The following is a 25,635-nucleotide window of genomic DNA, read 5'->3' on the forward strand; positions in this document are numbered from 1 at the left end:
CCGGAGCTAGAGAAAAAGTGGCTATTCGCGTGGGTGGGAGTGACGTTAGGCGTCTGCAAGCATCCGGACCAATAGTTTGCTTGATAATGTTAGGAGGGCGGGGAATAGGTCACAATGGGCATGCGTGAATCATAGAGAGTTTGCTGCTTTTTTTTTTTTCTCTTTTCATTTTACACTCGAGGGGTTGAGCCTCGCGGTGCGGAACCTTTGAAGAATTTGCAAAAAGAGATTCCTCTGCAGATTAAACTGTTCAGAATTGTCTTGAGCAGAACCTTCGGCTTTATTTCTGATAGAGGGTATCATACATATAGCAAACATGTTTCTAGTCCAAAATAATTTTTTATACTTCTGCTAACCGATATGAATGAAAAGAAATACATGTGACACCCCGCCCCGCCCCCCCCCCGGTAGTCCCATAGTTGTAACTTCAGAGTTTTTAATTCTGTATTACTTTTGAAAACATGTATTATAATTAGTATTGGTCCAATGTGCCTAAAAATAAGCACGATCATTCCACTTACACGTTTGGCAAGTTTTTTTCCCCAATTAACACTGAACTTTCATATATTTGCATTCCTGTGCACTAGAAAAACACAGCTAAGAAATGAAATTTGCAGAATGATCACTTGGTTCTCTCTAAAACCAATGTGAAGTTATTCTTTGAAGCTATCTGTAGAAACTGTTATTTAAGTGATTCTGCACATACAGGTAGTCTTAGACTGACACTAAAATTTCTGTTGCTAAGCAAAACATTTGTTAAGTGAATTTTGCCCCATTTTACGACTTTTCTTGCCACAGTTGTTAAGTGAATCACTGCAGTTGTTAAATTAGTAACATGGTTTTTAAGTGAATCTGACTTCCCCACTGACTGCATTTCAGAAGGTTGCAAAAGGTAATTATATGACCTCGGGACAGTGCAACTGAACAAGTTGTCAAATATCCGAATTTTGATTACTTAACGATGGGCATGCTGCAATGGTTGTTAAGTGTGAAAAACTGCCATAAGTCACTTTTTTCAGTGCCATTGTAACTGAATGGTCACTAAATGAACTGTTGTAATTCAAGGACTACCTGGATAGAAAAATTTGCTAAGCTGTTAGCAATGTGAATGTGACTGACAATTATCACGGCTACAGATTTTTCTTCTTCCACCTAGTACAACTAAATTTCTATTACTTAATGTATTTTTCTTTTGGAAGGTAATTTTTTGAATGGCTCATAAGCAGCTATTTTCCTGTTCAGAATAAAGAGGCTCGGATTGTCTTTATATCATTCACTATCACTATTGCACTGTGCCTCTCTTGTGTCAGAGGGGAGTGTTCCTATTTTCAAGGAATGGGGATCTAGGCCTCCCTGTTGCTGGTTAAAAAATAAATTCCAACTTCATTCAATCAGAGACATATAGGTGGTCCTTAGCTTACGACCATAATTGAGCCCAAAATTTCTGTTGCTAAGCAAGACAGTTAAGTGAGTTTTGCCCCATTTTACAACCTTTCTTGCCACAGCTGTTAAGTGAATCACTGCAGTTTTTAAATGAGTAACACGGTTGTTAAGTGAATCTGGCTTCCTCATTGACTTTGCTTGTCAGAAAATTGCAAAAGGACATTGTCGGGAGATTGCAACTGTCATAAACATGAGACAGTTGCCAAGCAACAGAATTTTGATCATATGATCATGGGGATGCTACAAAGGTTGTAAGTGTGAAAAATGGTCATAAGTCACTTTTTTCAGTGCTGTTATAACTTTGAACAATCACTAAATGAATAGTTGTAAGTCAAGGACTACCTATACAGAACACAACAGAATAGTCTGGAGATTAAGGGAATATAGCAGGTGTCCAGATTCAAGGTTCAAAAATTGCCTTTTAGCCTAACAACAGTTGTTTTCCATAATAGCTCTACCCTGCTATATTAAAAACGCTGTTTGTTATCTTTTGTCTGGTATTTGTCTATATATGAGGTTGAAGTTATCTATAGATATACCTTCCATCAGGTTATGGTTGGCTTATTTAGAGCAAAGGTAATTTTGGCTCAGGGAGGATTTTAATAGGAGTTGATGTTAAATTGTAATTGCAAAATAATGACTGTTTTCTCTTGTGAATTCAATTCTTGCACTTTAGAAAGCATAGTGCTACAAAATTGGTGCAGACCTATGCCAGTATGAAGTGAACTACTGTTGTAATATATGTTTTCAGAAAATTATTTTGTTCAATAATGCTGATTTTAAAGATGCAGCCACATTGGAGAGATACAGAAATGTGTAATGCAATTAATAAATTGGAAAGAATAAGAAGAGGAAAAAAGAAGCTGTTCTATGAATTTCATATCCCTAATACTCTGAAGAATAAAGAAAAATGATAAAGAATTATTCTAGGTTTTTTTAGTACATGATTTTCACCATGGTGGGTCATGGTCAAAATAACCCATTTTATTAGTTTATTTGTTTCCATGTTAAAATTACTTTGTTTTTGCAAAATCTCTTAATATCTTTTTATCTGATAATTGAAAATATATTTGGGCTGCAAGACAGTCTGTTAAAGGAGGAATTAAGCATGTTACAAGGCTTTTGAAACTTTTAAACAAATTGACCATTACACCAATTTGGAACTGGCAGATTGGAAATTGCCATACAGTATATTTTACATATAGATGTCATGACTACTGGCCAGAAGACTTGCTTCAAGAGCCAAACAGAATACTTGCTTTACAGCTTTTGTCAGCAGAAAATTGAGTCATATGAAATAAAGTTACCAAGCCTGTAAGTGTAATTTCAGACACTATGACAGAATAACTTCCTATTTAGTAACCATAAAATGATGACTGATAACCTACTTGCATAAATACTATCATTTGAAAACTATACCTGGCATCAGTAGACTTATTGCTCTACATCAGGCATGTCAAACTCGCGACGTCATGTGACATTGTGTAACGTATTGCGACTTTTTTCCCATTGCCGGCAATGGGGTGGGCACGGTTTCAGCATGATACATCTGGCCCACAAGCTGGCAGTTTGACTTGTATGATCTAAGATGGCAGCGCCTGGAATGGCTGCGGCTGCATTGGCTCTTGAAGGCGAATAGTTTTGGGAGGGATAGTAAGGGCTATAGGCCACATGATCAGGAAGATTTTAATGTGTTTGAGCAACATGGTGGAACTAAGGTAACATACGACATACAACCGACAATCTTTGCTGGTTTCTAGTTGGTTTCAAGTTTCTGGTTGTTTTGGAACTGTTGGTGAGACCGTTAAAAGTCGTTGGCAGTTTGAATTTGTTCTACCAGCAGCAGGATCTGACTGCTGGCCCAGTGATGGATTCTATTGCAAATCAGGGCTGTTTCCAGAGGAGGCAGAGGAGGAGAGGACCTGGAGCTTATGGAGCGAAGGAACTGGATGAGGCTGTTGGCAGGCCCAGAGGAAGAGAGGCTTTTGGAGGAGTTGGTGGCAGCAGCAGCGTGCTCCAGGGGCGAAAAGAAGCAAGGCCTCTTTAAGGAAAAGGTGGAAGAGTCAGGATCAGAAAAAGGAAAGAAGGCGAGGTTATCAGAATACAAGCGAATTTGAGGGCTAATCCACATGGAGCCCCATTTCCATCTGTCCTGTGTGCCATTGTTCACTCCCTAGAGACTAAAATGGACAATGTGAAATTTGAGCGGGCCACGAACAAGAAGTATATATCGGAGGTGGTGACCCTTTGAGAGCTGTATGCGACGAAATTTCATTTTGATGTATGCTGATTGGTGTACATTCAAAGTGACAATAAAGTTATCATCATCTACATATTGAGATTCTATAGTGATCAGGCAGAGCCAATGTATTTGAAGATTTATTTATTTATTTATTTATTTGATTTTTTTTAAAATTCCATTTATATCCCGCCCTTCTCCGAAGACTCAGGGCGGCTTACAAGCTTAGCAGTAGCCTTCATTCTATGTATATGCCTGCTTATTAGGGCTTTCACACACCCCCCCCAAGCGGCATTATTACAAAGTCAGCTTATTGCCCCCAACAATCTGGGTGCTCATTTTACCTACCTCGGAAGGATGGAAGGCTGAGTCAACCTTGAGCCTGGTGGGATGCGAACCTGCACTAATTGCAGGCAGCTGGTGTTACTTAAGGAGGCATTAGCCCACTGCTCCACCAAGGCTCTTTGATTTGATTTGATTTGTATACCGCCCTTCTCCCTAAGGACTCAGGGCGGTGAACAGTGAACATAATAACAGAATGCACAAATAGTAAGATGCTATTCTGAGAGGAGGAGGAAGCAGTAATGCAGACAAAATTGCTGATATTCTCCAAAATTTGACAAGATTCCTAGAGAATGAAACAGATGGAAGTGACATCTGCAAACCACCTGTCCAAATTCTAGCTGCACTGCTGGATCAGCACCCTCACACCACCACTTACCACTCTCAAAGAACTCAGCTGAAAGCTCAAATCAGACTCTAGGCACTTGAGAAGGAGATAAGACCACATAGAGAAAATATATTTATTTATTTATTTATTTATTCGGTTTCTATACCGCCCTATTCCCAAAGGACTCAGGGCGGTTTACAAGGCAAAATTTAAAAACATATATATATATATATATATATATATATATATATATATATATATATATATATATATATATATATATATATATATATATACACACACACACACACACACACACACACACACACATATATATGTGCATGAATATAATTACTAGAGTGACACTACAGAAGTACCCCCTTGTTTTTTAATGCTTGGAACCAGCCATTCTTATCATTCGGCACAAAACCTCCCGGAATAAATGATGTACAGTAACTCATCAACATGGTGTGACAATTTTGAAGTATAGATTGCATTACACTATAGCTACAAATTAGCCTTTCCCCAGTGAAAAGCATCAGCAAACTAATAAAAGGCAATAGGATGCTAAAATATTTTGATTCACAACTGAATTCAGGGGTAGCATTTTAGCATGTAACTTTAGTCTCCAGAATCACAAAAGCTTGCCACATATAAATGGTGCATATTATTTTGAACAAGCTGGATGAATTTCTCTGAACATCTGTTAAGTGTGCAGAGTACAACAGGAAGAAGACAAGAAAGGTTCCACCTAAACTTTTTAAAATAATTTTCATTGAAGTTTAAAATTACAACAATAATAAAAATAATATCATCTAAAAAAAACAGTTAAAAGACCAAAGGGGGAAAAAAGGAGAAAAAAGAAAAAAATATGAGGAGTTCGGAGAGCTGATCCATTCACTGGCTTCTCTTTCCATCACTGACATTGGCTCAGCTCTCTGCAGTGCTGATTTCAGTCTGCCATTGCTTCCCCAGGGATCCCCAGAAAGACTTCACCTAATCTCAGCTCACTTAAGACTCTGAATTTATTTTATCACCTGAATGAGTGTTCGACATAAATCATATTAGTTGTAGGACTGAACAAGCATGATACAGAAAAAGAATCAGCATCAGAATCTATATGGTGTTCTGGACTATATCAGGAGAATTCACTCCATCTTTGTATTTTGTAAGTGTCATCAAGATGAGAGGAATGAAGAGCAATCTTGTTTATAGATTATACACCTCCATAGTGCCATTTGAATTAAAGGAAAGTATTGCTGTACCTTAAAAATCAATCTGGATTAAGGTTAGACCAATTTAATGGTTATATTGTAGAAACTTTAAGACGGCACTATAATTATTGCACTGAAATCACTTTTGATATCATTAAATTTCCTAGAAACCAAGGAAGAGAAATATTCTTATACAGAAGTTTGCTGTTGAGGTGACGATATTTTAATAAAAGAGACTGTGACCATCTCCAAGTTAAAGTTGTTTATTTCTTGGATTTCATTCCCACCTGGGTAGCTAAATAAAGTTATCTTTATTTAACAGAGAATAGTGAGTTTTATCTAATGAGAAGAGTATTAAATAGATCTAGGAAGAACAAGCATTTTGTCAAGAGTTGTTTTAAGATGCTGCTGAAGTTCAGTAAATCATAATTTCCTGGATCAGCAGGGAGTCCTGAGTCATCTGATGATGAGAGGATTTTTGTTACTATTAAGAAAGAAGGGACAAAGGGGAGTATCTTGGCTACTTGAACACTGTGAAATCTGTTCATGGTTTTTTGCATGTAAAACTTTCTCTTTGCACTAACAGTTAACTAATATAGTGCAAAGTCAAAATAACTTGCAAGATTGTAAGATCTCTTTTTGTAAATTCAATTCTTATGGGTCCTAGAAATCATTGTGTTACATAGACAGGAACACAAATACTACTCGTATTTTTGGAATTTATTAAAAGAGAATAGATTCAGACTTTAAAACTACAATTACAGTTTTTAAGAATTGGAACCTCAGTGCAAATAAAATTTCTAATCCTATAAAATTTTCTAATTATGCCTGCAAAATGCCAATACATCTATTCTTCAAATATTCTCCATCAATATGGGGAGGTCAGTGATAGAGGGATTATTCAAAATGTACATCACTAACTACTTCCATGTTTATACATTTTGGATGGATGCCTATAGAATGAACATATGAGACAAAATCCACTTCAGAACAAGAGGCTCAAGGAAAAATGCAAACCAAGTAGTTTCCAAGACCACAACTCTTTTATCTATTATATTGTTCATGAGTCAAAATCTATGAATCTTCTCAGATACATGTTTGAGAATTCTTTCTAATAAATGATAAAAAATAGAACTGTTTTTTTCCCCTTTCAAATGACTCGGCTTCTACTGTACTCCCTTCTTATGTTTCTTTTCTGTTATCTCCATTTTGTACGGCAATTATTCCATTTAAGATTGTAATTTTATTTGTAAAAGAGCTACCAGGAATTTGGTGGAACTTTTCCAGTCTGGACTCTACTTGAGATCCATGAAACGAATGTCCATGATGAGCAGGAAATTCTTTGGCAATGGGCGTGGTGCTGGTGAAAGCACTGTGAACACTTGGCGTTCCAGATCTACTCCAGTTACCACAATGAAACCAGCCACACTGGTCTCAGAGATGTTCTCATCAGTGCCATCAGCAGTACTAACACTTAGCAGATGATGAACCATGTCACGGCCGGGTGTAACTGGGACTAGCTTGAGTTGATTGTCTTCCTGTGACATGCCCAAAGGCAGACATGAGTCCGGGATAGTGGGCGCTCCCACTTTATATATCTTAACATCAGAGAACTTGACATCAAAAGCATGTGGATAGAAGCACCCTCGGAAGCCATAGAAGTATTCACGTATGCGGTCATCACGAAACTCGCGCCGGAAATCTTTAGAGCGCTCTACTACTCCACCGGATTTGGGAAGTAGCACAGTTCGAACAAAGTGAGGCAGATCACGTTTCAATTCATTGTAGAGGCGTTCTTGATCCAACACTACAACAACATCAACTTCAAAAGCAGAAGCAGCATGTACAAGTGCCTGATATCCAGATCCCTTTACCCAGCCACAAGTATTGATGATACAGCCACTGATGGAAGCTCTCCGGTTCACTTCACAGCGCTGATTAAACACATCAGCCAAGCGAGATGTGATCTACACAAAAACAAGAAACAGAAGCACATAATGTAACAGGAAGTTACAAAACTCATGGGATAAAACACTTAGGACATGAAGTGAAGCTAATCCTTTTTGGAAGCCTCAGCCCTTCAAAAGTTCATACCTGTGAGAGTTTTTTAAAAGTTATGAAGCTGCCCTTAGGCAAAGACCATTTATTTGTCATAGCACATCAGAGGCTAGTTTGCTTTCTTAAGCTCTCATGTCTTGTCCACAATATTTTAGCCAGCTACTAAAACTCATGAGCTAAAATGCTTTCCCATTAAAGTTTAACCGTTTCCCTCTTAACAGTTTTAAATAGTTGCTACCGCAAAGATCCTGAAAACACCACTCATATTTCAAATCTCTACTCATTATGTAACCCACTCCTCAACCTGATAAATCTTGGATGTATCCTAATAAATCTTGGATAAATCATTACTTTGCATCCTGATTCAGGGTCACCAAGCCTGCATTCCTAATCCTCTTTATCATAAGTATAGCAAGACTTAACCTACAATTATATTTGAATCAGGCTTCCAATAAACCAGGTTAACATGATAAAGTAAATAAACACTGATTATAGATTAAGATGACTCCTTTTACCTGGCTGTATTCTTGATACAAGTTGTGTTTATAAAATACATTATATTATAAATCAAAGCTAACAAACCACAACTACATTTCCTATAGCAGGCCTAAACAATTGTTTCTGAGGTTTTTTAATTACACTTGTACAAAACCCAGTTGTCAAAGGTAGTGGAGTGAGCTCTTCATACCTTTACAAAATCTTAATTAATAGTTATCTAAATAGCGTATACTCATTGGCTCCAAAATTCACGAAAGAGAAATTCTACTTTTTCTTCCTCTATGAGTGAGTTTTGTATGTTAAACAACTCATCATGGTAATTTCTCTCTCATTACCTATTATGTTAGCCAGGCTATTGCTTTGGGAATGACCAAGCACAGTCCAAATGGCATTCATAATTGGAGCAAAATGACTATAGTCATCTCCTGTTTATACATACCATTTAGTAATCAAGGGAATGAAGACATTTGATTTCTAATTATCATACCTTTTCTCCATGTAAAGAAAACAGGAAAAGCTATTCCACAAAGGCCCAAAGAAACCAGACAATGGTGCAATTAAAAATGATGCCTCAAATTTCTATCCCAAATTTCTATTCTGAGATCATTTATGGAGCTAAACTTTATGCAAAGGTCCACCATGTCATAGCTTATTTCCTCACACAATACTTACTTTGTTATAGAGTTTGATGTTTGTGCCAGGTGTGGTAGACCCAAAATGATAAACCAGGGGGGCTTGAACAGAGAATCCTTCTTCAACATCTGCAGGTCGTTCAATATAGAGTGCTCCCATAGTGCCTGGGATTGAAATTGAGCCCTGGCCTACATCCAGTTCCACAAATGTGGGTCGGCGTCCAAGACGCACAGCATAATTCAATAGCAGGCGGCAGACCGTTGACTTGCCTACATCTGTGGGGCCCACCACCATCACCCGAGGTCCCCGCTCATCTTCACGCTCAGCCTGCCATCGCATTTGCTCCAGAGCTGTGTGAGTGTTGAGGTAGAGAAGCATGGGCGTATCTTTGGAGACATAAGCTACTTCAGTCCGACCAGTTAGTTGCACAGAACAACTATGCCAGGTAAATACAGCAACTTTAGCACCAGCATCAAAGGTGAATTTCTTGTTTCGTGTCAGTTCAGTTCCAAAGATTTCAGCCATGCCTGTCATAAGTTCCAGCTGGACAGTTTGTGAGGCCTCAACTTCAAAGCGGAGTTCGGTCTCTCTCTCCAGCTCAAACTTGGCAACCAGTTTCTTTTCATCTCCAGTCTCCTCTGCCATATGGACTTATTCACAAATTCTATGAGGACAAAGCGTAATTTAACAAAATCATTTTTAAAAAAATTGTTGAATGCCAGACTTACTAAAAATTCTTTCAAAATCTTTTTATATGAAATAGTGAGAGTTTCTCCCCTAAATATGTTCTCCCAAAAGGTGAACAAATTTTAATTTCATATTTATGGTCTAACTAACTGTTCCTAAACTGGATCTCTCTTTGTATGTTGGATTACAACTCTCTTTAGTATCAGAAACTAATGTTGGTTGAAATCTTGGGAACTTTAGTCTCGATATCCAAGAGAAGCCAATTTGGAAGGATTTGGGATAATTGAATATAGTTGAAAATACTCAATACTTTCCCAGAGACCAACCATTTTTTGGTAGCCATGATGTTGGCCTAAACCACTTTGATTGCTTCATAATGCTAATTCCTTATAATGTATTGACTGTATGAACAAAAAGTCATTCCTTTCTTTTTATAATACATAGTAAAATAGAGACCACATACTGAAAGTGTGCATACATAGTTGTTGTTGTTGTTATTATTAAAAGAAACTCTCTAAAGACACTGTGGGCTTAAATTACAATTGGATAATCGCTCTTTTCAATGTACAGCTCTAGTTTCTGAGGTTCCAGTTAAAGTTTTTGCTGATGACTTAACAAAAATGCAAAAGTAATTTCCTATTGAGGTCTTCCAGGATACAGTGTCTTTCACAACACTAGGATTTTCTTTTGGTTCCCCCATCTAAGTCATCATCAGGAACGATCGTGCTCAACTTTGGAAAACTAGTTGGGGTTTGCCATGCAGCTAACAGATGAAAACTGCGCTGTAGTTAGTCACATTTTTATTGTTTCAGCGTCATAAAAACTCACCGATGAAATCTTATCTACGTGATCGCTAGCATGCAATCAATCAATCAGGAAAATCACTGAAAAATGTTAAGGATTTATAGTGTGAGCTGATAAAAGCTAAGAGACGCCTCTCCCAAAGGGATTTCAATCCCATCGTTTCATCAACTACCAAAACAACACATGGAAAACAGCGAGACTAAGGCGGAGCCAAGAATGAAATGTTCCCAAGAAAGAAAGGAGCCGCCCGGTGGACGGAACAGCTGAAAAGTTGAGCCACCCCCTATAGTAACGGAGTCAGAACCGTGAAGAAAGCTGGCAGAAATCCACCCACCGATTAAATTAAATCCACAGGGATCCAACCGCTCTAGTCTTGAATCGATTTGACCACGGAAGTGCCAGTAACTCCGGAAGTGAAGGAAGCATGACCGTTAGGGAGCCACGTGATATTCACTGGTTTCAAGGAAGCCTCCTCGCCCGGCGGCACAAGGGAAATGTAGTTTGTCGGTGTGTACGAAACAAAAGGCGAGTGAGGAAATCCTGTTCGCCTCCTTCTGGGAAACGTAGTTTTATGTCAAACGATTAGGACGACTGTCAACCTGTTTCTTTCTTTTTGTCAACGCCACGAAGAGCGCTTCAGATATCTCTTCCTTAGATACTTTACAACGGTGAACTAAGAAGTGCCGTGATTGGTGGATTATCGAGTCAAACTGTGATACTTCTAGGAAAGGGAGAATTGTTTCTAACTCCATACTTCTATATACGATAGCTTCTCCAGCTTAGTAAATATTACTTGGTGGTTTGATCCTTGCAAAAAGCATTCTTATTTCTCTGTATTGCTACATTGCGACTAGCTATGTTTTTGAAGGGAGGAGTGCTGAACTTTCAAGTTCTCAGTACTAAAAATGACTACTTGCTGCTTTCTGTTCTAGGGAGAAGTACTAGAAAAATATGCAATTTCCCATTTTTATTCTGTTGCAGTTCTCCTCCACAGCAGAACCTTTTAGAGTTGAGTTTAGTGTCAACAGCAGAACAGAGGATGTAAGATGCCACAAGGATACTACTTACAGCAAAATCTGATGTTCACTCATGATGATGGTGCTGCTATTTGTTCAGTCGTTTCTGATTCTCAGTGATTCTAGGGACCAGTTGTCTCAACTTTTTCTGATCTTGCATGGCTTTTTTCAGTTGTTTTATGCTCTAGCTGGTGTGAAATATCAAACTCCAGTTTGAAATATCAAACAAATATAAAATATCAAACTCCAGTGAGTTTGATTGCATGACATGACTAAAATAAGTAAGGCAGAATTTTGGGATTTTACCTTCCAGCGATATGACTAGTTTTATACGCTCGAATGCATTCATTGCCTTGATCAATCTGCAACCCTAAAAAAGTGAATTCTTGCATGCATCTGATCTCTTCACTGCCAACCGTTATTTTGATATTTCCATTTCTCGCAGTGATCATGAGCTTGGTCTTTTTGATGTTCAGAAAGTGGCCAAATTTCTTGCTCGCATCTTTAATCCTTTTAATCAGATGTTTCTGGCCTTCTTTGGTTTCTGAGAGGAGAATTGTGTCATCAGAATATCAAAGATTGTTGATCTTCCTTCCTCCAATCTTAACTCTTGAGTTTTGATTCTTCAAGTTCTAGCTTTCTATGATTACTTCAGCATAGAAGTTGAATAAAGGTGAAAACATGTAGTCTTGCCACACTTTTTCTCTATATTGAACCAATCAGTGTCATCATGTGATGTTTGCACAGTAACTTCCTGATTTGTGTATAAGGACTACACTAATTGATCAGATGTGTTGGTACCCTTAGTTCTTTTAGGGCCCTCCATATGTCATGATCAGCACAATCAAAGCCCTTCTTGTAGTCCATAAAGCAGATGTAGATGTTCTTTTGATATTCTTGATAATCGCAAATTGCTAGTATGAAGGATGAGGACAATTGTGCAATAATTGGAGAGATCCTTGCAATCATCCTATTTTTGGCAGTGGAATTAACACTGATTTCCCCCCCCCCCCCCAATCTTTTGGCTATGTGTTCATTTCCCAAATTTTCTGGCACAAGGCTGTGATGGTTCCGCTATTCTGCATGAATGGTAACATCTAGGACCTTGTCAACATGGCTTCTTCCTGAAGGATGACTGACTCTATTTCTGCTTCCCTTTCCTCATTATCCTGAGGAACAGGGCCTCTGTTGTTGGCAGACAGTCCTTCTGTATATTCTTGCCATCTGCCCTTGATACCTTATTGGTCAGGCAGTTCTTTCCCTTCATTGTGATGATGCTTTTATGAACAGTGAATGGTGTTGGAATCCTTTTGAATTGTGCAAATGCATTCCTGCATTTCACTCAAAAATAAGTCATATTGAGTGTAATGGGGATTACAAATCAGCAAGCATAAGATTGCAGTTTTATGTCATATTCTCTTTTTCATATAATCATGGCACCGAAATGTTGGTAAATAGAGCTTGACTGTTACTTTTATCTTGGCCTAATGTGAATTAGATAAGTTTAAACCCTCATTTAGTGACCACAATTGGGATCAGCAACTTGGTTGTTAACCAAAGCATCACAAAGTGAAACCACAACTGTGTTCATGAACTTATTTTTGTTTTCCTTTGCTTTCCAGATAAATTTGAGGACTGGTCATAAAATTACTTTTTCATCACAGTCATAACTGAAAATGGTCACTGCATGAAGAAATCACTAAATGAGGACTACCTGTAATAGACCTATAATGGAAATTGACAATAGGGACTGCAAAGTTCCTATTGAGTGAATGTAAGAGAAAGGAAAACTACTAGTCTAGAACTGGGAATATGGATTATAGAATATTTTTTCAAAATTTATTAATATAATTTTTGAAGCAATTTTGCTTCCAAATTTTGCTGGAACTTCCCTGTTGGATTAAAGCAAATGCTTACAGTTGTGTTCATTCTATCCTTCCATTAGCCACCCAAATGTTTCTGGGCAATGTGTTAATGTCCTTTAATTCATGTTGGTTGGTCATTAGTATTCCTGTAATACTAGTCATGACTGGTAGCCAGTGATAATCTTATCCCTCATGAATTTGCCTAGTTTCATTTTAATGCCATCAAACTGAGCATCATTTCCTCTTAAAGTTGCAATTTCCATCTTATCTAATGTATATGTTCAAATCCTTCTCTTTAACTAACCCCTATCTTCCATCATTCATTGTCACCAGTTTTAGTCCTCATTTACTTCTTTATTTCATGTATTCATTTTAATAAAGTTGCAGTTCACAAGTTATCTCTTTTGAAACCTGTTACTCTATCAGATTCCTTCTGATGTTTAGTTTTTCATGTATTTCCCGCCTGCCTGTCTGTCTACTATATTTAATAATAATATATTATGTCTTATATATGTTATACTTATTCTCATTTTAGATTGAAAATCCCCAAATATAATTTCTCCTCTCCTAGAGTATTGTACTTGTCTTATTCTGCACCTTTTCCAATTCTGAATCAGTTTTTTAAAGTGTGACGACCAGAACTGTAAACTACGGTATAACAGTAAGTGGTTGCAGTCACTCATATGTATAAAGATATTTCTCTTGTCATATTCTTTTGTTAATGATAACCAACAATAGAGTAGACAGCCTTTGTGACAAGCAGGGGAAAGACTGCTTTGACTATAAGCTAAGTTGAAATAGACTAAAGAGGTTGTAGAGTTAAAAAGAGAAAATATTTGGGGATAAAGAAACAAAGTATAACACAATACAAGAGATTTATTCATCAAATTTAGATACTGCTATCTCAATCGCTCTTTTGTTATAGCCCTATTATATCCAGCAAAAATGAAGTCATCTTTGATACACTTGCCAGTGTCAGAGAGAGTTGTTCTTGTGGCCATGAAGGGAGGATGGAAAGTTAAACAGCTTCCAGATGTTTCTATGTCCAGCATGACTGACGAAAGCCCTGAAGAAAATTTAACCAATTTGGAATGGCAGTCCAAATATTGTGCTTGTGATTGTAATAACAAAGTACTCCCAAAAGAACAATTTCCACTATTCCATTGTTTTCTAAATGTGAATTACTAATTAGAAGTTAGTACTGGTGAAAGTAACATGATGCATACTAGTCATGTTCTAAAATGCAGTAACAGTCCAATAAAGGTACCACAAAGGCTCCAAAGGGACATTTCCTTCCAGTCTTAAAATCAGGACAGACTGAGCTGTCTGCAATTTAGTGAATTATAGATTAATCCGAGAACATTATCTAGCATAGCAATTTAGGACTAGGTTTACCAGTACTTAACATAAGTTTCAGCCTGTGGCCATCAAGGTTTCTAATAAATTCTTATTGGTTCCAAGATGGGCTGTCATGGTTTTCAGTGCCAGACATAATGATAGCCTCTCAAGACAAGCAAATGCAAGCAATCGATCAGGACTCACAAGCAATGCACATGGCAAATAGATTTGCTGATTGTAGAAGCCCTTACAGCAATCATGGGTGCCAAACCTATCTTGAAGACTGGTACTACCAGTATTCTAGAATCTGTCTCAGTAATAATCAAAGCTTGTATGGAGGCACGTTTGGGTTGGGATTTTTGGTATATATTTGTTGATAAGTGAAGGTTTATTAATCTTTGTAATGGGATCTAATTTTTCTTCCTGCCGTTTAGAAGCATCCTGTACTAAACGATTGCAATTCAGCGCCTATAGATATCAACACCTAAAGTCCCGTGTGGTTTTATGGTGCCAAAATAATCTGTCAAGCAATTATTTACTTTTAAACTCCAAGCCCACATCTGGAAATAGGTTCTCCTTGGGGATATCATAACCCTGCGGACCTAGCCAGGAGGGGATGTCAGTTTGGAGGACAAGAGAGGAGGACTGAGCAATGGCGAGGCTGGCAAGGAATTGGAAGCCGAGAAGTAACAAATTGTGAGGCTTCGGGCTTTCATACGCTGGAGTATCACATGCGCCGGAGAAGGAGGCAGCGAGGGTCCTGGATCCAATTCCTGAAGCATCGGACATGTTGGGATCGAGGGCTGGTCTGGACGGAGCACCTCGAAAAGCGAGATTGCAGCTTTCCAGCCGGCGGTGACCCTTACGCTGCGTCTCTCTCTCCCTGCGTCAGAGTTTGCCCCAAGCAGCAACGGAGGGGAGCGCGATCCCTGCGCGCCTTTCTCCCTGCCAGGGCTCCGGTGCGCCCGTCTTCTCTCAGCTACCCCTTTCCTCCCCGGCCGCCTTTCTGCCCCAGAGCGCCGCGTGCAGGCCTGCCGGGGCCTCCTCTCCACTCAGCGTCCCTGTCGGGGTGACTCCAGCTCGTCCCCTCCTTCCACGATCCGTGTCTCCGACCCCGCTCTGACGTAGCGGGAGACTGAAAAGGAGGGGGGAGGGGGAGAGGAGGAGGAAGAGGAGGAGGAGGAGGAGGAGGGATGGATGACTCACAATGTTATGATGCGGTTCCACAACACATCGCCACAGTCGGCTACAGACGGTGCAACCAAAACAGCCCTGGAGCTGCTCTGAAGCGGCTGTCCCCTTGCTACGACCCCGCGAGGAGCCACAGCCGGAACAGGCAGAGACGGAGCGAGTCCCCCCGGGAAGCAGGTTTCAAGGTGAGCAGCGGAGAAGGGCAGATCAGGCGTCGCCGCCGCCGAAACTTTCCCTCCCTTCCCCTTAGCTCGGCCGAAGAGCCGTCTTTCACTGGGCAGCGGAAAAAAGCCGCCACCCGGTCCGCCCTTCCATCCTCTCCCCGAGATCCCCGCCGGGAGCGAGTCCCGCGGCGGGGAACTTCCCCACGCCGCCTTTATTTTCTTTCCGCGCAGGCAGACACGTGAGTCAGACTCTGCGGTGATTAACGCGGTCGGTCTTCGGGCTCCTCCCACTTTCACTTATTTTTCTCGGGGGGGCCCCCTCGTTTCTTTCTCTCTTTCCCCCCCCTCCTCCCCCCGCTTCGTTCGTTGCTCCTTCCAAGAGAGGAGGAAGCGGACGGGAACAGGGGGGAGAACGATAAGCGACGCAATACAAGTTTGCGCCCGGGCGTAGCAAGACGATTTTTTTTTTACTGCATTAATCGAAAGCCGAGCGGTTAGGAATTCCGGAGTCGCTGGCAGACTCGACCCCTTCCCACGTGTGATTCGCTGCGGGACGGAACCAGGTTTGCCAATCGCCAGGGGGACAAACGCGCAGACGTGGGGGCTCCCGAAAAGTCAGCTTGCTGAGGTGTAATGCCTGTTTCTTGCCGGCAGGGAGCGAGCTCACGGGAGTGGAAGCTGTCAGAACGGGGGAGTAGGCGAGTTTGAATGAACGGGCATGGTGAGCCGTGTTATCGAGTCCCTGGAAGACGACTTTCACAAGCACGGATGATGGTGGCGGTGGGGGGGGAGGAGACATTTAATAAGTAGGAATGCGTTGGGAAAAGATACATTATCGGTAGCTATTGCTAGCAGCTACTCAGGAGACCTTTAAGAACGAGGTCTGTGCATTACAGTATTTATTTATTTATTTATTTATTTATTTATTTATTTATTTATTTATTTATTTATTTATTTATTTATTTATTTATTTGATTGATTGATTGATTAATTGATTTATATACCGCCCTTCTCCCGAAGGACTCAGGGCGGTGTACAGGGCAATAAAAATAAGAATACAGGATACAAGATTTAAAGTTAAATGATTGTGCCCAATGTAGTAAGTTAGTTAAAAACAATGTTAAAACCCCAAACCCATCAGACCAGGCCGGCTTGTTCGAATAGATAAGTTTTAAACTGTAATGCAGTTAATTCTGGGTTGTCATGCTAGAAATAATATAATGAAACTCGATGACAGCTTGATAGCTTTTGGCAGGTGATATTTTGGCGTATGACAAGGACTTCTTCAAATTATACGGCTGTCCATCTCAACATCATGACTGATAATTGATGATACTGGGTTACTGACATAATGTCTGACAGCATGAGTGTTACTGTCTTAAAGGACAAAATAAAAACTTTCTAAATCGGCTGGGCAATTAAGATGAAAAAAGTAATACTTTTAATTCAGGTAAGGGATGTGGCTCATCCCAAATCTGCAGTATTAAGCATACTTAAGAAAGTGAGTTATAGAAGTTTGGGAAGTATGTAAAAAAAAAGCATACTGTATTGTTTTTACAGTCCTTGACAGGGAAGTAATTCATCATTATTATGGCAGTTGAGCATCTATTGTAAGGTTCTTGGGCCAGGGGAAAAACAAAATCTAAACTTCTGTAGCTTTCTTCATCTTGAAAAAATTCCTGAAACTGGTGTGTAGAACAATAATGTGACTTGAGGATCTCCATTTGGCCAGCTGAAATCACTTGACAAGAGTTTTGTTTGATCACCCTCAACTTTAATGCTCGTTTTGAACATGCATGACAAGGTCCATTGCTTCCGTTTCCCAGCCTCCAATGGTGCAAGGAGGTTTGCATTGCTCCTCTGCTTATTCCTTCCCCTTTTCTCTCACTAGGTGTCTCCCCTTTCGGTCTGGTTCTCATCTGGGGGGGGCCTGGCAGTGCAGCCCCCCCAAATTTCACTTTTTTGAAAAACGGCTTTAGCCAACCTGCTTCGCTGCTTCACTTGTGATCGTTTATGTGGGGGCTGCACAGCGCCAGCTCCCCCACCTCGGCAAGGCATTGCTCTCCAGCCTGTCATGCCCAGCTGTGAGCCAGTGCCACCAGCCGCCTGTCTTCCTGCCAAAACTTTCCGCAGTTACCTGCCCCGGTGCCACCGGACTTACAGCTGTGTCCACTGCAGGGCACACCTGGCCAAACATGATGAGCTCATCTCCAAGGTATGTGTGCTCTCAGGATCACAGTGACAAGCTTAGTTATACCTATCATTTATCTGTGGCCCAACCAGACTCTGGCATTGTGCCTCCTCACAGCATTGCCTGTTTGGGGTTACCTAACTACAGCTCCTGGGATTCCCAGAAATATCAGTCTGTCTAGGAACAGTTAGGGACTTGGTGGCTCAGTGGGTTAGGACGCTGAGCTTGTCAATCAGAAGATTGGCAGTTTGGCAGGTCAAATCCCGAGTGCCGCGTAACAGAGTGAGCGCCTGTTACTCGTCCCAGCTTCTGCCAATCTAGCAGTTTGAAAGCACGTAAAAATGCAAGTAGAAAAATAGGGACCACTACGGTGGGAAGGTAACAGCGCTCCGTGCGCCTTTGGCGTCTAGTCATGCTGGCCACATGACCACGGAGACGTCCTCGGACAAGCGCTGGCTCTTCGGCTTTGAAACGGAGATGAGCACCGGCCCCTAGAGTTGGAAACGACTAGCACACATGTGCGGGGGAACCTTTACCTTTTTAGGAAGAGTTAGATCTTTCTTATAACTTGGGATCCTTACTGAGCAGTTGGGTTTGGGAAGGGGATTCAACAATCTTATAAGGGAGAGGACATAACTTTTATACTTTATTTCCACAGTCCTTCCAGGGAAGTCATGGTCGTGCCTATCTTTTCAATTCTGTGTGAGTGTCCTCCTGCAATTGGTTTTATTTGTTGGGAATGGGATACAGGTGAGCAGCATGCAACAGTGGAAGCAGGCGAACATACAGTTTTTGCCTTGGGATGGAAGAAAATAGTTTTCTTGCAAAAGAGGAGAATATTTAAGTCTTGTGAGGTCTCTTTCACTATATATATATATATATATATATATATATATATATATATATATATATATATATATATATATATATATATATATATATATATATATATTAAAGCTAGTGAGATATAGAATTTAGTATTCCTCCAAATAACCTATATATGACATATATCTGTCATATCTCGCTCAGTATCCTCGGTATCATAACGTTCTTACAGCTCATCTGCCTCCAAGGTTAATTTGACTGAACTCTGAAATAGAAATAGGAAATAAAAACACATAATAAATAGGCTTCCCAGCACACGTACAATACATGGGGACATTTCTGTCCTATTTTTGCTTTTGATGTGTTATCATTGCCATTATTTAACTTGGCAATGGGCCTCCAGCATCATGACATTTATTAGGCTTTCTAAATGGAACGCAACCTATTGCATTGTATCACTGAAATTCTCTTAGCTCCACCCCCAAAGGAGGATACAGTCTTGGAATTAAAAGATCGTCTAGTCAGTGATTCTAATTATTAGAGATGACATCTTTCCCTTTCAGTTCCTAGAAAGTGGTATCTTTCTTAACAATTTTTTCTCTCACATTAAACTCCCAAATATTCATTCCCCTGTTCTTTAAAAGAATCAAATTAATTCCAAATTCCCATACAAAGGTTGATAACATGATTGCTAAAGTTCCATTTACAGAGATTTGAAAATTGCTGATCATCCTCCTGATTTATAATACCAATTTTTGTAATGTATACCAGGGGTCTTGAAACTTGGCAACTTTAAGAATTGTGGACTTCCAGCTCCAAGAATTCCCCACCAGCATGGCTGGCTGAGGAATTCTGGGAATTGAAGTCCACAAATCTTGAAGTTGCCAAGTTTCAAGACCCTGATGTATACAAATAGAGCTTACAGTGCAGAAGGTTTTGACAAATGTATCATTTTCATTCTCTTTATTTCTAATTGGCCTTCAGCAGAAGAAAGCTCAACTACAAGTCAGTGAGACTGAGTCAGAGATGTAATATACCTCTGATGTGGATAGTGATCCCAGCCAAGCAAATTGTTCTGGAGCAGAATCCTTTGGCTCCAGAAATAACCACTCTTCTTGAAGTGAATGGAATATAGAAATTGACTATAGCAAAAGATCTGTTTGACCAGCTCTGTTGGAAATTACGAACTACCTCTATATTCTTGTTTGGCAGTCCTGATGAATTTTCTGCATTAGTTATTTAAAAGCTGACTAGTAAGTAAGTGATGGTTATATTCCTCCTGTGGTAATTCTAATCTGCTTTTGCCTTTAAATGTGATAATGTGAAATAAATCTAAATAGAATACTATCTCTTCCTAGTTGATTTTCAAATTGTTGCACTGCAGAAGCTCCATCCTTATTACATAGCTCTTCATAACAGTAGTTAGAAATAAAATTATGGTAACCTTTCACTTTAGGAAGGGGAGATTGGTAATGCAGTAAAACCCAAATAACTGAGGTAAGATCAAATTAAACTGTAGATAACAATATCTAACTTCTTTTTCTTTCTACCACAATGTCCTGATTCTATTTTACAGGAGAACTTAACTACCTCTTGATATGTATTAATTTAAAATAATGAAGCCATTTGTTTGATGTGTTTAAATAGGCATGCATTAAAATGTGGGCAACATTTTTATGTAGAGTTATTTTGTTTCTAGCCAAATTCACAAAACAAAGTTAGGAAGAATGAGAAATGGAAATGCACAAAATTAGCGATTCCCTTGATTCAGTAGATTAAATAGAATTATCCAAATTATCTCTGCCTAGACGCTTTAATGTGCCTCGATTTTTAATATTCTGAGCACAATGTACTGCCTGTAGACCCTGCATTCTGCCACTGGAGGCCGCTCTGAGATTAAATTTAGAATCCATTTTCTATTTCTTGTGTTGGGTTTTCAGATTTCCTGACAAAATGTTTTATTTTTTCTTAATAAAGTATAAATTACATAATTATTGTAAAATGCCCACATTTTAAAAATCTATTCAGTACATTGTCATCTGGAAACCGAAACTACTAAACTATTATAGGCAAGTAAGTAAAACATAGTCCAGCTAATATATCTTCATAAAAGTTACTTGTGTTTTAAAAAACATATGATTACTTCAGATATCATAGCACAGGGATATTCCTCATCCTAGTTTTTTGCAAGCTACTGGCAGGACAGAATTGGGGCCATATTCATCGTAAAGTCAAAATGAGATGCTGACTTTTGATTACAGGGTTAATGTGGGCTGTGGTCCAGCAGAGCAACGTCTTCTGCTCACTGGTCTCCATTCAGTTGCCGATATATTTTGTGAAAGCTGCAAGACTACACTGGGCTGGAAATATGTGAGTAAATTCCTTTCAGAAATGTAATTCTAGTAATCAAGTTTTTTTGGAAAGCACACAAACCAAGGAGATACAGGAAAGCAATCTTTAAAGGAGAATATTTGTAGCTCGGGATTGAAATGAGGGATCCTTGGTGCACTTTGTACCTGGTTATTTTCTTGCAGACATTTCATTACCCAAACTAGGTAACATCATCAGAACTATCAAAGCAATTCTTGTGATGCTATCCAGTTGGGAAGACTAGTGCAAAATCTAGCTTTTGTATGGCCTCTCTCAAAACCACGTTGTACATTTATGAATACGTTGCTGCTTGTCACACGGTCCCAATGGAAGTACGATTGTTAGAAGCTTTGCTGTCTTTCACCTACCATTCCATCTCATGGTAGCAAAGTTATATTTTTGTGGTGGTTTTAGAGAAGGAGAGGCATTTTCTAAAGTAGGTAGGTTTATATCTAATAGGAGAGAATATTTGTATGCTAGGCTTGGTGTTTGTTTGCAGTCCTTTCATTACCCAACTAGTAAACATCAGTTTTTAGTGCTGGGTTTGTATCTCCTATTTCCTTCTTTGCCAGGAGCAAGCCTTCGAGACCAGCCAGAAGTACAAAGAAGGGAAGTACATCATTGAGATGTCACATATGGTGAAGGACAATGGCTGGGACTGAGAAAGAAGACTGGCTTCATACCCTCCTGCGTAGCATGCCGTGCTCTTTCGTAACCCCATTGCCACAAGTGGCACCCCAGCACAACCAACCCAGCTACCCTTCTATCAATCTCCTGCACAGCATCATCCAGGGGAATGGAGCTTCCAGGATCTTTCTCCCAAAGCCTCTTTCTGAAATGCTGGACTGTTTGGAGGACCCCACCTGTCCCCTAGAGCAGAAGAGGAAACATGCAGGTGGTAGAGAGTGGGAGATTTTGGATTGGTTTCTCCTTGGCCTGTGTAGGTTATGTTACATCCCGTCAGCACTTGTCAGCGTTAACACTGTAGCATCCAGAACTGAGAACCTGGAATCAGGTTTGAACTAGGCAGTCCATTGTGTAAGAAAAACAAAATACTTAATGCAATGTGACAGCAAGGGCTCTGACATAGGGTATGGTTTGGGGGAGGGTCAACAGATCAGTTTGACGCTTAAAAGCTGAAGAGATTGTCTCCAGTATCTCTAGCTTAAATAAAGAAGGGCTGTGACAGAACTTCAACTATGGCCCTGAATAACACTGGGCAGATAATGTTGACAGCATTGAGCTGGATAGAGTAGTGATTCAATGCATTATTGTTCCTTCTCCTTTCTGAGGAGAAATTAAGAGTTGTACATCAGCCTACTGATATTGGGCACTGAAGGGCAGATGGTGTAGATCACATGGGGAGATAAAAGATATCCTGAAGGTAGGGGACAGAGGAACAGTCTCTCCAAATGGCAGTTATCAGTCCCTTTCCCAGACACTGCAATGGTATTTCCCCCAGGTTTATTCTATGGAGTCCATTAATTTAGGTGTGAACCACCGTGTGCTTGTAATCCCTGAGCACTATACCCCCTCCCCTCAATTCCCCTACCATACATGAAGGTGTGTGTATGTGGGGGAAACAACACTTCAGCACTGTCACCAGCGCAGGAATTTTTTTGTATAATAAAGTTGTTTTATATTTTAAAACAAGCAACCCATACTATCAATAGCTTCTGTCATCCTGCTTCCTTTGCAGATTTATTTATTTTATTTTAATCCCATTTATATCCCGCTCTTCTCCGAAGACTCAGGGCGGCTTACAATCTAAGCACAAATCAATGTGCTTAGCAATAGCCTTCATTCTATGTATATGCCTGCTTATTAGGGCTTTCGCCCCACCCCCCCCCGTGGCATTATTACAAAGTCAGCTTAATTGCCCCCAACAATCTGGGTCCTCATTTTACCTACCTCGGAAGGATGGAAGGCTGAGTCAACCTTGAGCCTGGCAAGGAATCCAGAAGTATTATCTGACTACATAAATTTGAAATCTTCATACCAAAGAATAAAAAAAACAACCAACCCCAAACCAGTATGTTTATCCCCACAGGCAAAACTGCATACTCAAAATTATCATAATGTGTTTAGCCATCTTCTAGAGCACAAAGGATACTCAATATATATCAGCAACCAACATTTGATGGCAGGTTGCTGTATTATCTCAAAAAGACAACAGAAAAATGACCAATATTTCAGCTGCCGCTCGAATACCAAATCGTGTTGGCATAAAATTTATCCAAACCCAGCAACCGAAATTGAAAACTCCTCTGTAAGGAGTGAATAGATAGCTCTTGTCGTAGAAACCCACTTGTTCTAGCAGGACAAAATGGGGATGTTTTTCTCCATTATGCCTCGTGTAACAAGTTTCCATGCCTGGCCTTTCATCTTTACCATCAGTGGAAGTATAAAGAGTTCATGCTGCTGTGACCACCAACCCAATGCCCTTTTTACATTGCACTGCTTGGTTGGGCTCAGTAGCACAATGTGAAAAGAGCCTCGGGCAGGGGCCGTGCCCAGTGCATCCGAAGGCCCTTTGCTTTGTCCACAGGAACAAGAGAGTTACCTTCTCATAATCTCACTGAAGGGTGAAAAGCATCACACAAGAACTGCGATTTATTTTATCAAAGCACTTTCTTTAGTATGAGTTTCTATAAAACACTGGGCTGCTGCACGGTACATATTAATCAAGCCATTCTCTTTGGTCTTCATCCAGCAGGAGTATCCAGTTTTATGTTTCAAGGAGAGTGTTCGGGAATTCAACCTAAAAAGGGGAGGGTAAAATAAAGGGAAATAACTTGCATCCACCATCGATACTCCTTTCTTACTACATCACGGCTGCAATCCTAAAGCAGTATAGGAGTTAGTTTAATTGATTCTGCCTTGGAACAGCATTACACAAAATAACTAGTTCTCTTTACAAGATTTTAAAAAAAATATTTAGAATTAATAATATAAGCCTATATTCAAAGGAAACAGCTTCAGTTATAAAATAAGCAGTTTCTCAGCACTGCCAAAAAAATAAGAGGCACAAAGCTTGAATCCTCAAGATCACTTACGGCATCCCCCAAAATTTGACTGCATCCTCCAGAATTCTTCAACAATTGCCACTAAACCTGAATTTGCAATATGACAATAAAGGGCTATATTAACATTAGATATTTAACTTTAATTTAAACAAATTTAGTTGTTGAGCAGCTCTGGCTACTTTTACTTTTACTGACCATTTAATAATGTGAGACCTCCAACCTCTCAAAGGCAATATGTGACTCTACTAAAGATTGTACAATCTTGTGCTAATCAAACCATTGGATCTAGAAAGCTAGATTCTACTCATTACATTTTCCTTTGTGCGCTCTTTAAATCCAGTCCCTCCAGAATTTTTCTTATCTGAAATTCCAACAGTCACTTTATTGAATAATTTGGATCTATACATGATAAAACTAAAACCCTATTTCTTCTAAAGATAAGCATTCATATCTTTACATGTATTTATAGTAAGTTTTAAGACAATTACAGTTAATTTAAATTACAGTTGATTTACCCTTTTGCACTTCTAGACTACTTTTGAATCCCAAATCACCAACTTCAGAATAATGAATATAATTAATGTATGTTTTTCTGGATGTAAATGATTTTTTTACACACATGTTTTGCCTCTACTTCACATCTCCCGTATTCAAATATGAAGGACCAAAACCAACCCATTTTCATCATACAGCTGAAAAACAGGAAAAGAGCAAAGAAAAAGGCCACAGCCAAGCCTGTTTCTCAATTCCAAGCTATTGTGGCTATGGACACTCACGGGAGGGGTGGGCACAAAGGGACATTAGCTACGATGTCATTGTCAAGCACAGGAAATCAGGAGCCAAAGTGGTTCAAATGAATACAGGTTTGTTGCATGCTAACCCTCTACAAGAATCTGAATTGCTAATGGTTAATTAAATTGGTGATATACAAGGGTCAACGAAATTCAAGGTGGGCTGGACCGTTAGATCACTTGTGGATGTGAAGGGTCTTGAGATTGATGATGCTCTTTACCCCTCTCTCAGGCTCAGCCTAGTCATTACCCACATCATTATGTAAATAACACATTTCACAACTAGCTACTTTATTGTTCTATGCCTATTTCACAGGAATCTCTCCATATTGGCAGCTTTCACCTAGGAAAGATGAGGGAAGTCAGACCTTGCCCTCTTCTATTTATGCAAATGAGTCTAGACTAATTCTCCTTTTGAGCCCTTCTTCTGAACAGGATAGTTGCTCTCCACCATATTTTTTATATATTGTGGCTTCCACTGGATGTCTTAAATCAGAGGTGTCAAACTGCCGGCCCACGGGCCGGATGCGTCATCTGGAAGCCACGCCCACCCCATTGCCGTCAATGGCAAAATAGTCATGTCTGTCTTAAATTCTCTACATTATTCAATAT

General features: G+C 39.7%; 2 protein-coding genes across 4 annotated transcripts; one reads left to right on the plus strand and one right to left on the minus strand.

Moving 5' to 3' along the window:
* Positions 1-6,794: 6,794 nt before the first annotated feature.
* On the minus strand, positions 6,795-15,768 carry CLP1 (cleavage factor polyribonucleotide kinase subunit 1). Of its 2 annotated transcripts, none has more exons than XM_081314739.1 (3): positions 15,672-15,768; positions 8,795-9,419; positions 6,795-7,533 (listed from the first exon to the last, which is right to left on the minus strand). In XM_081314739.1, exons 2-3 carry the CDS (start codon positions 9,398-9,400, stop codon positions 6,862-6,864), a joined length of 1,278 nt encoding a protein of 425 aa, XP_081170865.1. In that variant the 5' UTR covers positions 9,401-9,419; positions 15,672-15,768; the 3' UTR covers positions 6,795-6,861. The 2 variants fall into 2 exon arrangements, with proteins under 2 accessions (XP_081170865.1, XP_081170864.1); XM_081314738.1 differs by lacking the exon at positions 15,672-15,768 and adding an exon at positions 10,581-10,656.
* On the plus strand, positions 15,691-22,866 carry YPEL4 (yippee like 4). Of its 2 annotated transcripts, none has more exons than XM_081314740.1 (5): positions 15,691-15,841; positions 17,712-18,035; positions 18,670-18,713; positions 21,098-21,206; positions 21,779-22,866. In XM_081314740.1, the coding sequence occupies exons 2-5, from the start codon at positions 17,895-17,897 to the stop codon at positions 21,866-21,868; spliced, it is 384 nt and encodes a 127-aa protein (XP_081170866.1). In that variant the 5' UTR covers positions 15,691-15,841; positions 17,712-17,894; the 3' UTR covers positions 21,869-22,866. The 2 variants fall into 2 exon arrangements, with proteins under 2 accessions (XP_081170866.1, XP_081170867.1); XM_081314741.1 differs by lacking the exon at positions 15,691-15,841 and adding an exon at positions 16,234-16,383.
* Positions 22,867-25,635: the final 2,769 nt, after the last annotated feature.

Source organism: Vipera berus (assembly GCF_964194415.1).
Source record: "Vipera berus genome assembly, chromosome: 1".
Lineage (NCBI taxonomy): Eukaryota > Metazoa > Chordata > Lepidosauria > Squamata > Viperidae > Vipera > Vipera berus.

Coding starts and splice junctions, on each gene's coding strand:
- CLP1 (XM_081314739.1), bottom strand. CDS start 9,400: ATGGCAGAGGAGACTGGAGATGAAAAGAAACTGGTTGCCAAGTTTGAG. Junction 7,534..8,794: donor ACATCAAACTCTATAACAAA/GTAAGTATTGTG, acceptor GTTTTTGTGTAG/ATCACATCTCGCTTGGCTGA.
- YPEL4 (XM_081314740.1), top strand. CDS start 17,895: ATGCCCAGCTGTGAGCCAGTGCCACCAGCCGCCTGTCTTCCTGCCAAA. Junction 18,714..21,097: donor GCCTATCTTTTCAATTCTGT/GTGAGTGTCCTC, acceptor TTTTGATTACAG/GGTTAATGTGGGCTGTGGTC. Junction 21,207..21,778: donor CTACACTGGGCTGGAAATAT/GTGAGTAAATTC, acceptor CTTCTTTGCCAG/GAGCAAGCCTTCGAGACCAG.